We start from the raw sequence: 15,238 nt of genomic DNA on the forward strand, positions 1-15,238 counted from the left end.
CACTTCAACGCAAGGGCTGTCTCCTGGCTGTCTAGGGCAACCCATCTTGACAACAGCAAGCGAAAGTCAAGAAAAAAGACGAAAAAAGGGGGCAGTGATCGAGTCGTCTGACCCTAGACCAAAAGCACCGACGAGCATCTCGTATATCGCATGTCGCCGCCGGTTTCGCCTCGTCCCCGCATTTATGAGAGTGTCAATCGGATTGGCTCGTGTCGCGGAACACATGGCGTGTTGGATGTCTCCGGCGGATGCCCGGCGAGCATTCGGCCTTTTGCAATTTGTCGCTGGATGAGTTTGCCCGGAGACGATCAGCGGCGATAAGCTATCCCTCACTGCATTCACTGTCCCATCCCTCGACGAGTTGCACGTTCACGACGGCCTCTCTTTCCCTTGCCACCCTGCCTTATCAGCCTCTATGGGCGCTAGTCTTGTCGCCAGCCCGCTCTCCACGTTTATACTCGGGAAGGAGGGGTGTGAGATCCAGAGAGTGGCACGCGGGAGAACAAGCCCCCTCTGGCCTCCAGGGTTATTAGCGACGAGGGGTGACGAGGGGCGATGAGGGCTCATCCAACCAGCGCGCGCCTCCGCGGCCGCGCTAGCAGGTTCATAGCTGCGCCAAGGTATCGAGGACCAGCGAGTCTGCACGGGGCTTATCGTCAACAAGCTCGTTCGATGGAGTCTCCCTTCCCCAGGGTGATTGGTGAAGCGAGACAAAAAGGGTGTTATCAACGCACATCGCTTGTGTCATCTCCTTCCACACATGCCCCCCCGGGTCACCTTCTTTGTTTCGCTTAGCCATAAGGGACCCATGCCAAATCGTGCTGGTCTCGAAAAGCTCATGGCCGGTCGTGGTGGCGAAATCCGGAACGAGGGACAATGTCGCGCAGTCGAGGAGCCGGGGTTGACCAAGCTAGATCCCTTTGAACGACTCTGGTTGGTTTGCCTGAAGATGGTCTGGTGGCCCGTGGGTGGTCCATATCGCGACCCAATGCAACGATGCAGCTTGGATGTGAAAACTTGCGTTGAATTGGAGGGAGTGATTGGGCGGATGGGATCTCTTCCAACTGCTCTTGCCTCCCCGGGACATCAACACTCGCTTCGTTCGCCCTTTAGTCTTCGCATACTTCGTATACCCCCCCCCGCGGTCCCTCTCCACCAGCTCTCATTCCTCAAATCACATATCACATCGCCTGCAGCCATCTTGCTAGGTGCGTTCAGCCTAACTGGCACCTCTGAGGTTACATTCTCTTTCTACATCGTCTCAGATATTGCTTGCAGACGATAAGGCGGGCTTCCGTCGGGACTCGTGCACTTGGCGACGTCTCCAACGCGTCCTTAAAGCGACGTGCATTCCTCCCACCTCATGTCTCTGGATCTCTGCTTCTCCTTCTATCGATAGAGCTCCCAATACCCATCTCGCGCTCCACTTCCCCATCATGGAGAAGGCCGAGCCCAACATCGCCGTCACCACCGGTGCGTCGGTCGACGAGACCGCACCCGACGAGGTGCTGACGAAGCTGCGCAACCTGAAAGAGCATCACCACTGGGATCCGAACCTGCCAGACGACGTCGTCGATGAGGTGGACCAGGCGCTGGGCACTTCGAACCAGGGAACCCAGGAAGAAATCGCACATGAGTTGTTGGACAACTCCCCCTACCCCGAAGTCCGTGCTGCCGTGCCCAACGTTGATGAGGGTGGACATAGCAACACGATCCGTGCCTGGGTGATTGGCCTGTTTTTCGCGACGATTGGCTCTGCGCTGAACATGCTGTTCTCCATGCGCCAGCCCTACATTATCATCCCGTCCTACATCGCCCAGGTTGTCGCTTACCCAGTGGGTAAAGCCTGGGAAAGGTTCATGCCTGCCAAAACCTTTCGCTTCTTTGGTCGAGAATGCCGTCTCAATCCAGGCAGGTTCAGTAAGAAAGAGCACGCAATTGTGGTGATCATGGCTAACGCCACTTTTGGCGGTGGCGCGGCTTATGCTACTGACGTTTTGCTGGCGCAACGGGCATTCTACGGTCAGCGATTTGGTTGGGCATTTGAGATCTTGATGTGCATCTCCACCCAGATGCTTGGGTTTGGTCTGGCCGGCTTCTTCACCCGCTTCCTGGTCCAGCCGGCCGCTATGATTTGGCCGTCGACCCTCATCAACTCAGCGCTCTTCTCAGCACTGCACGATCACTCCAAGCCAGATCCTCGCAAGGCATCTGGCTGGAAGGTCGGACGTTACCGGCTGTTCCTGTATTCCATGATCGGCTCCTTCTGCTGGTACTGGTTCCCCGGCTATATCGCTCCTTTCCTTAGCGTGTTCGCCTGGGTGACCTGGATCAAGCCCCAGAACGTCGTCATCAACCAGCTATTTGGTGGATGGACCGGCCTGTCGCTCCTGCCCATGACCTTCGACTGGACCCAAATCTCGGGCTTCAACTTTAGCCCGTTGATTGCCCCGTGGTATGCCATGGCCAACACCTTGATTGGGATGGTGATCTTCTTCTGGATTGTCACCTCGGCCATCCACTTTTCGGGCATGTTCTACAGCCAGTACCTCCCCATGAGTGACTCGGACAGCTATGACAACACGGGCGCGGTTTACAATGTCTCCAAGATCCTCACCCCTGAGTTTACCTTCGACGCGGAGAAGTATCGCAACTACTCGCCGCTGTTCTTGTCCACGACCTTCACCATGTGCTACGGTCTCTCGTTTGCCGGCATCATCGCTGTTCTGGTACACACTGGCCTTTTTCACGGGTCCGATCTCTGGACCCGATTCCGCAGCGTTGGTCGGGAGACGGAGGACGTGCACAGCCGCCTGATGATGCGGTTCAAGACCACGCCGCTCTGGTGGTATGCTGCTGTGACACTGGTGATGATCGCCATGGCCCTCGGTGTCGTCCTGGGCTACCCCACCCATTTGAGTTGGTGGGCGTTCTTTGTCTCGTTGATCATTTCCATTGTGTGGTTTGTGCCGCTCGGAATCGTGAAGGCGTCGACCAACATCGATATTGGACTGAATGTCATCACGGAATTCATCGTTGGATACATGCAACCCGGTCGGCCCATGGCCATGATGCTGTTCAAGACCTACGGATACATCAGCATGTACCAGGGTATGTACTTCACTCAGGACTTGAAGCTCGGTAAGTGTTCTGTCGTTGTTGGTTCGTCCAATCCGCACTAACCTCCGCCGTAGGTCACTATATGAAAATCCCGCCGCGGGTAACATTTTCAGCACAGATGGTCGCGGGTCTCTGGTCCTCTCTTGTCCAAATCGCCACCATGAACTGGGCCCTGGGTGCGATCAAGGATGTCTGCTCACAGACCCAACCAAACCACTACAGCTGCCCGAACGGCCGCGTCTTCTTCAACGCCTCCGTCATCTGGGGCGTCATCGGCCCCCAGCGCATGTTCTCTATCGGCCAGATGTACTCGCCGCTATTGTTCTTCTGGATTGCGGGTCTACTGCTCCCCATCGCGATTTACCTCGGGGCGCGCGCCTTTCCCCGCAGCCCGATCCGCTACCTCAGTGCACCCTTGATCTTCAGTGGCGCCGGTCTGATTCCCCCAGCGACACCGCTGAACTATCTCAGCTGGGGTATTGTCGGGTTCATCTTCAACAAATTCATCCGCGATCGCTGGCGTGGATGGTGGATGCAGTACAACTACGTTTTGTCCGCTGGCCTGGACGTGGGCCTTGCCCTGTGCACGATCCTCATCTTCCTTACCCTGAACTTGACCCGCACCTCATTTCCAAGCTGGTGGGGTGTTGACATCGCCTCCAACACCATGGACGCATCTGATACGGCCGTCCAAGTTGTGCTGCCCAAAGGCCAGAAATTTGGTCCCAAGACTTGGGCCTAGAGGAACGGCCCTGAAGAGTTTGGAGAAGAGCAGATATCTGGTGGGCGGGATTCTTATTTAGCAACACTCTTAGGTCACCTACTAATGTATTGCTGTAACGACATGATGAATGAACAAAGCGTTTCCCCGGGCTGCTAGGTGGGCGGCTAGGGTGTCCATAGATGCATGCATGCAGTAGTCACCCTGATTTGGTATGTACATTCAAGGCTTCTTGCTTAACATTTACCCAAATAATCTGCTTAATGGCAAAGCGAACCCTGTGACAACCACTGTTGGATCTTTGAGATGCGAACCAAATGACCAGAGACCTTACAAGTCCCCTCGATGATGACCACGTATCATATTGCTTCATAACGATCCCGGAAACTCAAGTTGGTTTGCACAGGGCAACGCCGATTGCTTGATTCATGCATCTGCTAATTTTGATCCAGTTCTGAGTGGTGAGATCGGAACAGGGATGTTGCATCGATCTTCAAATGCAACCATACTCGGTTGATTAGTCCGGATTTCTAAAATTAATTCTGGCTAAGGGAGTGTCCTGGGGAGGTATGCACCTGGTTCTTGCTACCTGGAATCATTCCTTCTCCCTCCAGTCCGATGATCGCTTCCTTTTTACCTCGCGACTCTGCGTCATGCGAGACTAATTTACCTCGTCTGCTGGCGCCGCGGGCTGAAAGGAGTGATGTTGAGGCGAGCACGGACGCTAACGCCCGCAACCACAGCGCTAAATCCTCATCTTTGACTCGCTCCTCCGCGGCCCCAGTCATTCATCACACCAGTCACGATTTTCATTCGCTGCTTGGCTGCATTCTTGCTCCCCAGTCACGATCTTCGCCCTCGACGAAATCCACTACGTACTACCAGTCCCCGGACTGAGACGTGCTCCTGGCGACGCGCCGGGTGGGCTCTGCGCCAATGAGACCAAGCGAACCATCCAGGGCCATCCGGATTCATCTGCTAGCGGTGCCCAGTGGTGCAGGAGCTGCATCTGGTGACTGGCCGTGAACAGGGATCGGCTTTTCGCCATTCATCACCCAGGGCGGGTAGAAGGTGCCCGTTCGACTATATAGTCCTTTTCAACGGCCGCGGGACTTGCCCCACGTCCCGCGTCCTTCATTTCATCATCCTCATTTTCTTTGGTGCTTCTGGCCTCTGGCTCTGGTAGCTGGAGTGCACACGTTTTCTGTTTGTTTCTCACTTCTCTCTCCGTGTGTGTGCTGCATACCGGATCGGAACGAGACCCGTTGATCGGAGTCGATGCCGTTTTCTACACCTCCAAGACACCCACGCTACGGCCCAAGAAACCAACATCAACCACCCTGGAAGTGATGGCGGACACCATCCGTCCTCCCACCGTGCGATGTCCGCCTCTCCGGCAGGCCCGGGGAACGGTCCTTAATACCATAATGGAAGATAATCGCGAATCACATTTTGCACACACGGACTCTGGCAGCCCACCTGCATCCAAGCCCGCCGTGGCCAGCCCCAGGTTGACCCTCAAGACCAGCGGACTGTCAGTGCCAACGCATGCTCGACTTGCTCGGCTGATGTCGCCGCTCTCGGCGGGCACGACCTCATCATGCTCGGATGCGGAATGGCAGCAGCAGATGAAAGGGTTTGACGATCTTTACGACGCCACGGACGAGGAGGATCTGGACGATGACGACGAAACGGGGATCAGCGACACATGCTTCTCTGTGCCGGGGACGCGCCCCTCGAGCTTGGTGACACCAATCACAAGAAATTCGGTCACCTCAACGGGGAGTCGCAAATGCTTTCTGACCCTTGATATTCCCTCGCCCACGGTGCGGCCTTCCGTCAACGGCACCCACAAGAGCTCGCCCATCCCACCCACGCCTCCGCGTAAGCTTCCCGTCTCTCCCGCGGCGCTCTCCATGCTCGCCCGCTCGGTACCTGCATCCCATGCTCCGCCTTCACTTGATGGGAGCATTTCCTCCGACCAGGAATCGAATCTGAGTGCGCTGGCCACGCCGGACTCGCACTCCCTGCCTGACACCAACTGGGATACCCAGGATATTCATGTCCGCCCCGACCTGGAGGGCAGTGAGGGCGAGGGGCTTGGGAATGAAGACAGTAGCTCGGATCTTCAAACGGTCCCGATTGCCATTGAGAGCCCACAGGATGATTGGCACGACGTTCTTGGACGTTTTCCGCAAATCCCTACCGTCCTCCAGCATAACTCATCTGCATCGCCGGCGGAGGAAGAGCCACCTCGCGAGTCATCCCCCTCCGAGGAAGGCGTATTCCTGCCGGATGGTGCGCTCGCAATGCTACATCACATTCGTCTTGACGGCACGCCGGAGTCTTGGTCGGAAACATCCGAAGGGAACGACGAGATGTGGCAACTCCAGCCACCGCCGAGCCGCCCACGAAGTGCAGATGGGTTCACACCGGCGTCGGAGATGTCTGATTACAGCTTCAGCGAGCTCAGCATTCCTTCTCCCGGTGGTTTCTTTGCCTCCCTAGCTCCACGTGCCCGCCACACCTGGTCCATCCCGATGGTCAATCACCCACCATCATCTGCGGTAGCCGAAGGGTTTTATAACCTACCATGGCGAAGAGAGGAAGGAGAAGTTGTGGAGCAGGTGATCGAATGGCCGGAACATCCGCAGGGTGAGGACCCCGTCACTGCCGTGCGGGACGAAGAGGGGCCTCCGACAGCCATTCGGATGGCATGCGAAACGCCAACTCGGCCGGTCACTCGACAGGGCCAGGACAGTCCGATGAGCGCAACCTTTGAGGCGGTCGAGGAGATCACTCGGTCTGGGACCGCGCACGAGTACGATGATTGCTACGAGCGAGAGCTTCAAGCGCGCGCGGCGGCCAGTCTTGACCGTACTAGCGTCTGGCTTGCTGCCCAGTCATCCTATCTAGCGGCCTTGAACGAGACCAATCCCGTCAACGAGATTGACTTGAAGGAAGACACAGATGATGTGGCAGGTGTAATCGAATCCGAGCAAAGAGACTCTCCTCCCAAAAAGGCTGTCCGGTTCGTTGATGACGTCCCTGGATCGCCTGATCATCAACCCCCAATTCTCGCCAGCAAGGAGTCCATATATTGGCGAGGCTTCCAATCGATGAGACGGCGAGCCGATGGGTCCGATGGCTTTCTCCATCGCAATATGCGCTTTGATGCTATTCAATCCTTCCGACTCGGCTTGGTTGGCATGCATGTCAATTGTCTCTTGGGCAAATATGAGCTCCTTCGTCCGGAGCGGCCGGCTTACAAAGGTCCCTTCTCCCAAGCACCACGCAACTCAGTGATTACATCTGTTCTCGCCGAGAAAGCACAATTCGCCAAACTTGAGAAGGAGCAGCTGGTTCTCGCCCAACTTTGTCAACCTATGTGGGCCATGGATGCCCTGCGTTGGTTGAATGGTGGGAAGCTTCTCACTAGTCCTGCCGCCAAACGGATTGCACGAACTCGAAAGCAGTCGAACAGTCATTATGGACTGCAACAACGTACTGTGCGTATCTTAGACCTCGGGGGTCATGCATCCTGTGAATGGGCCTGGCATGCTGCGCACGAATTCCCGAATGTCTACGTCTACTCAGTCGTCAACCACACCCAAGTTACGAATAGTGCAATCAAAGGTCCTCCCAATCACCGTGTTGTCTCAGTCTCGCATCTCTGGGAGCTTCCATTTGGCAACAACAAGTTCGATGTTATCATGACACGTTCCCTCCACGCTCTGCTGAAGACAGAGTGTCCTGTCGGGTCTGAGCTCGATGAGTATGACTTGGTTCTGAAAGAGTGTCTCCGCTGTCTTCGGCCAGGCGGCTTTCTTGAGTTTATGTTGTTGGACGCGGAGATCTCGCGTGCCGGTCCATATTCTGCAGCTTCGTCGGTTGAGTTTGCCTTTAACCTTCGCACTCGTGGGTATGATCCCGTTGCCTCGAAGAGCTTCCTCACTCGCCTCCGCTACCGAGGCTTTGTTAGTGTCAAGCGAGCCTGGATGTTCCTGCCTATGGGGATGGAACCGAATGAGCCGCAACCCCCAAGAGAAACACCAGCTCCTCGAGTCCCAAGTCTGGTCGGGGGCTATGAGGCAGTGCAAGGACCCATTGGCAGCACGGAGCATGTCGCTAGTGTAACAGGTCTTCTGGGCGGATGGATGTGGGAACAGTGGCTTGTTCGGTTGCGGATGGAAATGGGTCAAGAGCAGGGCAAGCTGCTCGAGGGGATTGGGGCAATCTTCAACGAAGGTCGAAAGACTGGGGCAGGCTGGACCTGCCTGTCTGGATGGGCCATGAAGCCGAAGCGTGGCAGGCGCACTGTCTAGACCTGAGCGTTGGGCACTTGTGGATCTTTTCACATTGATCCTTGATATCTCAAACTATTTCTGCCCTGGTGGCCTCTAATGTAATGCCAAATGCGAGACGTGAGTTGTGTGATACCACGGGGTACCATGGTGTGAATACAATCGAAGCTTCATTCTCGACACATAATATATATCCGTAGTCTTATCCAGCTTTCCACCTAGGCAGACTCGACACTCTTATATAAGCCGACGTTGTTCTCAGGGCTAGCACCATGACCATCGATGGTACCCAGCACTGAATCCTTGTCCGCCTCTCCTGGAATATCGAAATAAGAATGATTTGCAACGTATGGTGTACAAATACTCCTGCAGTCACCCGAGTGGGCTGTGTCACATGACCACCACCCTCGCAGCTGTCCACCCGCCCATCATTGCTCCCTCCGACCTCCATCCTGCTGTGTTGATCTCGTCCGCGGTTCAAGTGAGTAACCGGGTGACCATTCGTCATATCTAATACATCTACTACATCTCCTTCTTGTTCGTCTTCTGCGTTTTTTGATCCGCCACTCCTCCATCCTTCTCGTGTGCGCCGAGGCCATTATCTGCCACCATGCTTTTCTTTAGGCAAGGCCCCAACCCATTGCGCATTCCATTGGTTGCGACTAGTTCTGACTCTCTTGCAACTGTAGTTTCTTCAAAACTCTCACCAACCAGACCGTTACCATCGAACTAAAGAATGACATCCGCATCCGGGGTATCTTGAAATCGGTCGACCAGTACCTCAACATCAAGCTCGACGACGTGGAGATCCTGGACCTCGATAAATATCCACACCTGTCATCGGTGAAGAATATGTTCATTCGAGGCAGCGTTGTGCGTTATGTGATGCTGCCACGGTCGGAAGTTGACGTGGGGTTGTTGGAAGATGCTACAAGGCGGGGTGAGTAATGCTCTCTATTGCGATTTTCGCGCCAAACCTGACGGCCATTGCAATTGTCTTCTGTCCTTTCTTAGAGACCCGCGATCGTCGACGCGTCTCCATCCTGCCGTTTCCCATACTCTTTCAAGACCGCTCTAACCGGCATTTTCTGCAGAGGCTGCCAACCAGGCCGGGAAGGCCCGGTAAAATGAGACGACCATTAGTTACATTACAACTCAAACGTCACCATTTATACCCTTTTTGATGCTGCTCGATGCTTGCTCACGATGTGATGTTCCCGGGACCGAGAGAAAATCAGCGCGGATCGTGCGACTCGGGGGTGCCAGAGAGGCCGGAACAGTAGCTCAACGGACATCAGGAAGATCACACTGGTGTAGTTCTTCTCGCGATGGAATCGATCACCATGAGAGCGGGGTTTGCAATATGGCGCGGGCCTTGAATCGAATCGACCCTGGATATTGGGAAACATGTCGGAGGTCCACGCGCTGCAGCTCACTTGTGACATACATTGGCCACAGCACTGTGCCCATTACCTCAAAAATCAATTTCTGCTTCGATCCTGGACTTATTTGTGCTCAAATCGTAGATTGTAGAGAATTCCCTGTCGGAATGGATACCACGTGACCTCGTGTCGCGGCGCCCGCGCGGTCTTGACGCCGACGGTGGCTCCTCGAAATTTCCCTTTCCTACCACCAACGTGGATGATGCACGACACTCTGTACATATTCGAGACGCATTTCCAGCAGTGCTAAGCACCTCTCCGGCTATTTGCCACAGCCTTACTCCATTTGTTGCCCGATTTCACCTCCAAACCGGTCTTCACGGTGTTGCAATGGCAGGCTCATACGCACGCAAGGCAGCTACACCTTCCAAGCCCTCCTCAGGTGTCAGGAAATCATCAGCAAACAAGAATGCTAGCATCCTCAATTTCTTCCAGAAGACCGACGCCCCTCTAGAAGCCACATCACGGCAGTCTCGGATGACTCAGTTTGTCACTTCTTCGCGATCACCTGGGAGCGGCCAACGAACCCCGACCTTCCAGCGCAGTTATAGCCAGAGGAGCGACACGACAGGTGGACTATTTTTGGAGGATAGGAAGGGTCTGGCCACTATCGATCAAGCTGAGCCGACCTTCGCATCGAATGGGCAAGCAAGGTCACGAACACCAGAGGATCTCTGGGGCGATAATGATGGTTTCTTGGAACCGGATGATAAACGAGACAACGACCAACTATCATCAACCAAGCGCCGGAAATTGGGCTCACCCACAAAAAACCAAAAGCCCGAAAACACTTTGACGCCGATCACACCATCTGCCCCAGCCCAACCGGCGACCAGTGGTCCCTTTATCGATGAGTCAGACAGCGAAGAAGATACGAACGCCTATCAAGAGTTGGAAGAGATATCGACTGCTCCAAGCTTCATGGATAATAGGCACCAACCGCTAGTCAATGACGAACCCGCCGTCCTTCCTGCCGAATCTGCGCAGCCGCCACTGGTAAGAGATGCAACGAGCTATACCGACGATGAACCCGCGAATTTTGACGATATAGAAGAGGACGAGCTTGTAGGAGAAGAGTTTCGAGAGCGGCCCTGGGGATCCGAGAGGCAAGAATATGCGGCTGACTACAAATTGAATGTTGCCAATGAGATAAATAATCCTCCTGATGCCGATACGACCGCTGATGAAGGTATAAGCACCTGTCCGATTTGCCAGAAAGCTATGGCCGGACTGGACACAGCAGTATGTTCTATACTAATCATTCAGTTGATTCCGTACGCTAATCGCTGGATAGGAAATTTCGATACATGTAAATAATTGTTTAGATGGGAAATCAACGTCAACAACCAGCCCTGTGCTGGTATTGGCGCCTTCCGAACCTCTATCACAACAGAACCCGAAGCCGACTCTACTCAATTCGGGATTGACACGCACTGAACGGGCTGCTATCGCACGACCGGGTCAGCGTGACCCGTACTTCCAGAATGCCACCGGTGCCCGATCAGTATTCTCCAAAATGATGACTGGGAATGCAGAAGATACGGCGTGGGCCACTGCGGCTGCCAACGAAACATCCTCGCGTGGGAGACAGGCCTATCAACGCACCTGCCCCTTCTACAAGATCATTCCCGGGTTCTCAATTTGCGTGGATGCATTTCGCTACGGGGCCGTAGAAGGGTGCAATGCCTACTTTCTCAGTCATTTCCACAGTGATCATTACATTGGTCTGACCAAATCCTGGAGCCATGGCCCTATATATTGTAGTCGAGCCACAGCCAACCTGGTTCGGCAACAGCTTCGTGTTGATCCCAAGTGGCTCGTCCACCTGGATTTTGAAACAACCTCCGAGGTGCCAGACACGGGCGGTGTCCAGGTCACCATGATCCCGGCCAACCATTGCCCGGGCAGTTCGTTGTTTCTCTTTGAGAAGGACATCGGCCGTGGATCCCAGACTCAGCGACGGCGCGTTTTACACTGCGGGGACTTCCGTGCTTCGTCAGCCCATGTACAGCATCCGCTCCTGCGACCAGATCCCATCACCCCGACGACTGGCCAACCACAGCAACAAGGAATCGACGAGTGCTACCTCGACACCACCTACTTGAACCCGAAGTATGCCTTTCCTAGTCAGGACGATGTGATCACAGCGTGCGCCGAGCTCTGTGTCCACCTGAATGAAGAGGCCGGGGTGAGAACTGATGTAGGAAATGCTCGTTCCGGAGGTTTGATGAGCAAGTTCCTGTCGTCGGTCACCATGAAGGACTCAATGAAACCCCAGCAATCACCGACTGGGGGTCGGCTCCTCGTGGTGATCGGGACGTACAGTATTGGCAAAGAACGGATCTGCCTGGGGATCGCGCGGGCCCTGGGATCCAAGATCTTCGCCACGCCTCAAAAGCAGCGGATCTGTGCCTGTCTAGAAGATCGGGAGCTCTCTGCCTTGTTGACCAGCGACCCCCGGGAGGCGCAGGTGCATATGCAGACGCTATTTGAGATCCGAGCCGACACGCTCGCCGACTACCTGGATTCGCTGAAACCGCAGTTCTCCCGCGTGGTCGGCTTCCGGCCAACCGGCTGGTCGTACCGGCCACCCGCAGGGCGAATGCTGGAGAATCCGCCTGTGGCGACTGTGCTGCGTGGGCAATACTGGAAGACGCCGTTCACGGCGGCAGACCTGACTCCACAACGTGGAAGCACGCGGGAGAGTGCCTGCTTCGGGGTGCCGTACAGCGAGCATAGTTCATTTCGCGAGTTGACGATGTTCTGCTGTGCGCTGCGGATTGGGCGGGTCATTCCGACGGTGAACGTGGGTAGCCAGAAGAGCCGTGACCAGATGAAGGCGTGGATGGAACGGTGGGAAGGGGAGAAGAAGCGGCATGGGCTATTTCCGGCGCACGAGTGGTGATTGGAATGGTCGTGCGTATATATTGGTCTGAAGGCGAAGCTCGCCCGTACAAAGGTGCCTGGGTCTGTATATGCAGGGCTTCCCAGGACCTACTGAATCCCATAGTCCCTTTTCACTCGCCGAATATAGGATATATATATATGTTAGCAAGGTGGTGCCTTCCAAGATTGGAAGCACTCCATCTCATCTCACGAGCACCTGCTCCACACTCCGCATCCGCTCCCAACTCCAACTCCCCAAACTCCCCAAACTCCCCAAACTCCCCAAACTCCCCAGACTCCCCAGAAATCCTCCAGCGCCAATCAGAGCGCAGGCGTTGCACAATAACCGAGCCGGTGCTGACTCGGGCAGCAACCCCGGCAAGTGACAAAGGCGCTGCTTTACGCCACTACTCCACCGTACCGGTCATCCCCATATACCGATTTACACTCCCGCCGGTTAGACCTCGGGGAAGCGCATCATCACGGCATCACCCTCTCGCGCGCATAAATAACCTCGACCGACGCTCGAGGAATCATGGAGAGCGCGGAGTCATCTTGAGCTTCCACCATTCTCCCGCCTTCGTCTGCTTGAACGCTCCATATTCGATTCTTTGGTGGATTGTTGACTCTCCCGCTTGGGTGATCGACCGTGCTTTTTTTTTTTTTTCACTTGGCGAACCACTGCGTCTTCCCTTACATCTCTGCATCAAATCCGAATCCTTCGTATCACAACCCCCGCCTCTTCATCATGCTAGTGTCTCTTGAGAACGCCCCATTTATCCTCCTAGGCCTGACGGTCGCATACTATGTGGTTCCCTACTTCCAGCGGTGGCGCCTGCATGACATCCCTGCCCCCGGCCTGGCTGCCTTCACCAATCTGTGGCTGCTGCTGCAAGCGCGCCAGGGCAAGCGCTTCCTGTCGGTCGATGCGGCGCATCGGAAGTATGGCAAGCTGGTCCGTATTGCGCCCAAGCACATCTCGGTCGCCGACGATGGGGCGATCCAGGCCATCTACGGACACGGCAATGGTTTCCTAAAGGCGTATGTCTGGGATCGGTTTTGTTCCCCGTTTCCTTCCACCTCGATCCAAACTGATACGTCTCCAGTGACTTCTACGATGCGTTTGTCTCGATCCGTCGTGGCCTATTCAACACCCGCGATCGTACGGAACACACTCGCAAGCGCAAGACCGTGTCGCACACGTTCAGCGCCAAGTCGATTGGCCAGTTTGAGCAGTATATCCACGGCAATGTTGAAACATTTGTCAAACAGTGGAATCGCCTGTCGGATCTCCAGGCCAACCCTAAGACCGGTTACGCCAGCCTCGACGCCCTGAACTGGTTTAACTACCTGGCCTTCGACATCATCGGTGACTTGGCCTTTGGGGCTCCCTTCGGCATGCTGGAGAAAGGCAAGGATATCGCGGAGATGCGTAAGAGCCCCAATGACCCGCCCAAGTACGTCGCTGCTGTCGAGGTTCTCAACCGCCGCGGTGAGGTGTCGGCCACTCTGGGGTGCATGCCGTCCTTAAAACCCTTCGCCAAGTACATTCCCGACCGCTTCTTCTCCGAGGGCATCCAGGCCGTGGAGAACTTGGCCGGTATCGCCATTGCCCGGGTCAACGAACGGGTGAAGCCCGAGGTCATCGCCAACAATACCCGTGTCGATCTGCTGGCTCGTTTGATGGAGGGCAAGGACCACACGGGCAATCAGCTGGACCGCGAGGAGCTGACCGCGGAGGCGTTGACCCAGCTGATTGCTGGCTCCGACACGACGTCGAATACGGCCTGCGCGATTCTGTACTGGTGCCTGCGCACCCCTGGTGTGATTGCCAGACTTCATAAGACCCTCGATGACGCCATCCCCAAGGACATTGATGTTCCCACCCATGCCATGGTCAAGGATATTGAGTAGTTAGTTCTCCCGTTGCTTCGTTTATGATCTCCCGCTCCATCTAACCTCACCTCGCATCAGCCTTCAATGGGTGATTTGGGAAACGATGCGCATCCATAGCACCTCTGCCATGGGCCTCCCTCGTGAGATCCCCGCCGATGCCGACCCCATCATCATCTGCGGTCACACTTTCGGCCCTGGCGACGTGCTCTCCGTGCCAAGCTACACCATCCACCGCTCCCAGGAGATCTGGGGTCCCGATGCCGAGGAGTTTATTCCGGAGCGCTGGAGTTCTGAGCGCCTCACCTCCCGCCAGAGGGCCGCCTTTATCCCGTTTAGCCACGGGCCCCGGGCCTGCGTTGGTCGCAACGTCGCCGAGATGGAGCTGCTCGTCATGGGCGCCACGGTCTTTCGCCTCTTCGAGTTCCAGCTCGAGCAGGATCACCCTATGGAGACTCGCGAGGGTTTCCTGCGCAAGCCGCTGGGGTTGCAGGTAGGGATGCGCCGTCGCACTCCGTCGTAGGCGGTTCCCGGATTGTGTGTTTGTGCGTGCGTGTGAAAATAGCGAATTTGCAATTGGTTGGAAACTAGGATGGACTGTTGATAAATTGTGATAACTTGATTTCTGGACATCCGCTCTCGGTGCGGAGGGAAACAGAGACCGTGTATATATGATGCCTCGTTTTGACGTGTTGTATTCTACATCCATTTCCCCATTAACGTGTTCAGGCTACAGTATGTGTCAGCCTGGCGGCCACTACCTAGCTAATGTACATATACATCTATAAATAGCGCCCAGCCACCCGCCAAGCGCCAAGTACACGCTGGCACGCGCGTCCATTCCTGACGCGTCCAACCATCTGCGCTGGCGA

The 15,238-nt window shown here is 55.5% G+C and overlaps 5 protein-coding genes across 5 annotated transcripts; all 5 read left to right on the plus strand.

Moving 5' to 3' along the window:
- Positions 1-1,436: 1,436 nt before the first annotated feature.
- On the plus strand, positions 1,437-3,862 carry optB (small oligopeptide transporter, OPT family; the record flags this gene model as incomplete). Its single annotated transcript, XM_056941602.1, has 2 exons — positions 1,437-3,141; positions 3,195-3,862. The coding sequence occupies 2 exons, from the start codon at positions 1,437-1,439 to the stop codon at positions 3,860-3,862; spliced, it is 2,373 nt and encodes a 790-aa protein (XP_056803457.1).
- Positions 3,863-5,190: 1,328 nt separating this feature from the next.
- Positions 5,191-8,166, plus strand: N7459_002418 (uncharacterized protein; the record flags this gene model as incomplete). Its single annotated transcript, XM_056941603.1, has 1 exon — positions 5,191-8,166. The coding sequence occupies one exon, from the start codon at positions 5,191-5,193 to the stop codon at positions 8,164-8,166; it is 2,976 nt and encodes a 991-aa protein (XP_056803458.1).
- A 373-nt stretch (positions 8,167-8,539) lies between these two features.
- On the plus strand, positions 8,540-9,093 carry N7459_002419 (Sm-like protein LSM2; the record flags this gene model as incomplete). The annotated part of the gene is made up of 2 exons (XM_056941604.1): positions 8,540-8,626; positions 8,860-9,093. The coding sequence occupies 2 exons, from the start codon at positions 8,540-8,542 to the stop codon at positions 9,091-9,093; spliced, it is 321 nt and encodes a 106-aa protein (XP_056803459.1).
- An 824-nt stretch (positions 9,094-9,917) lies between these two features.
- Positions 9,918-12,492, plus strand: N7459_002420 (DNA cross-link repair protein PSO2; the record flags this gene model as incomplete). The annotated part of the gene is made up of 2 exons (XM_056941605.1): positions 9,918-10,829; positions 10,882-12,492. 2 exons carry the CDS (start codon positions 9,918-9,920, stop codon positions 12,490-12,492), a joined length of 2,523 nt encoding a protein of 840 aa, XP_056803460.1.
- Positions 12,493-13,221: 729 nt separating this feature from the next.
- Positions 13,222-14,889, plus strand: N7459_002421 (cytochrome P450; the record flags this gene model as incomplete). The annotated part of the gene is made up of 3 exons (XM_056941606.1): positions 13,222-13,514; positions 13,580-14,386; positions 14,448-14,889. The coding sequence occupies 3 exons, from the start codon at positions 13,222-13,224 to the stop codon at positions 14,887-14,889; spliced, it is 1,542 nt and encodes a 513-aa protein (XP_056803461.1).
- Between the last annotated feature and the right edge of the window lie 349 nt (positions 14,890-15,238).

This window comes from Penicillium hispanicum (genome assembly GCF_028827665.1).
Source record: "Penicillium hispanicum strain IBT 35686 chromosome Unknown utg000002l_segment0_segment0, whole genome shotgun sequence".
Classification (NCBI taxonomy): Eukaryota; Fungi; Ascomycota; class Eurotiomycetes; order Eurotiales; family Aspergillaceae; genus Penicillium; species Penicillium hispanicum.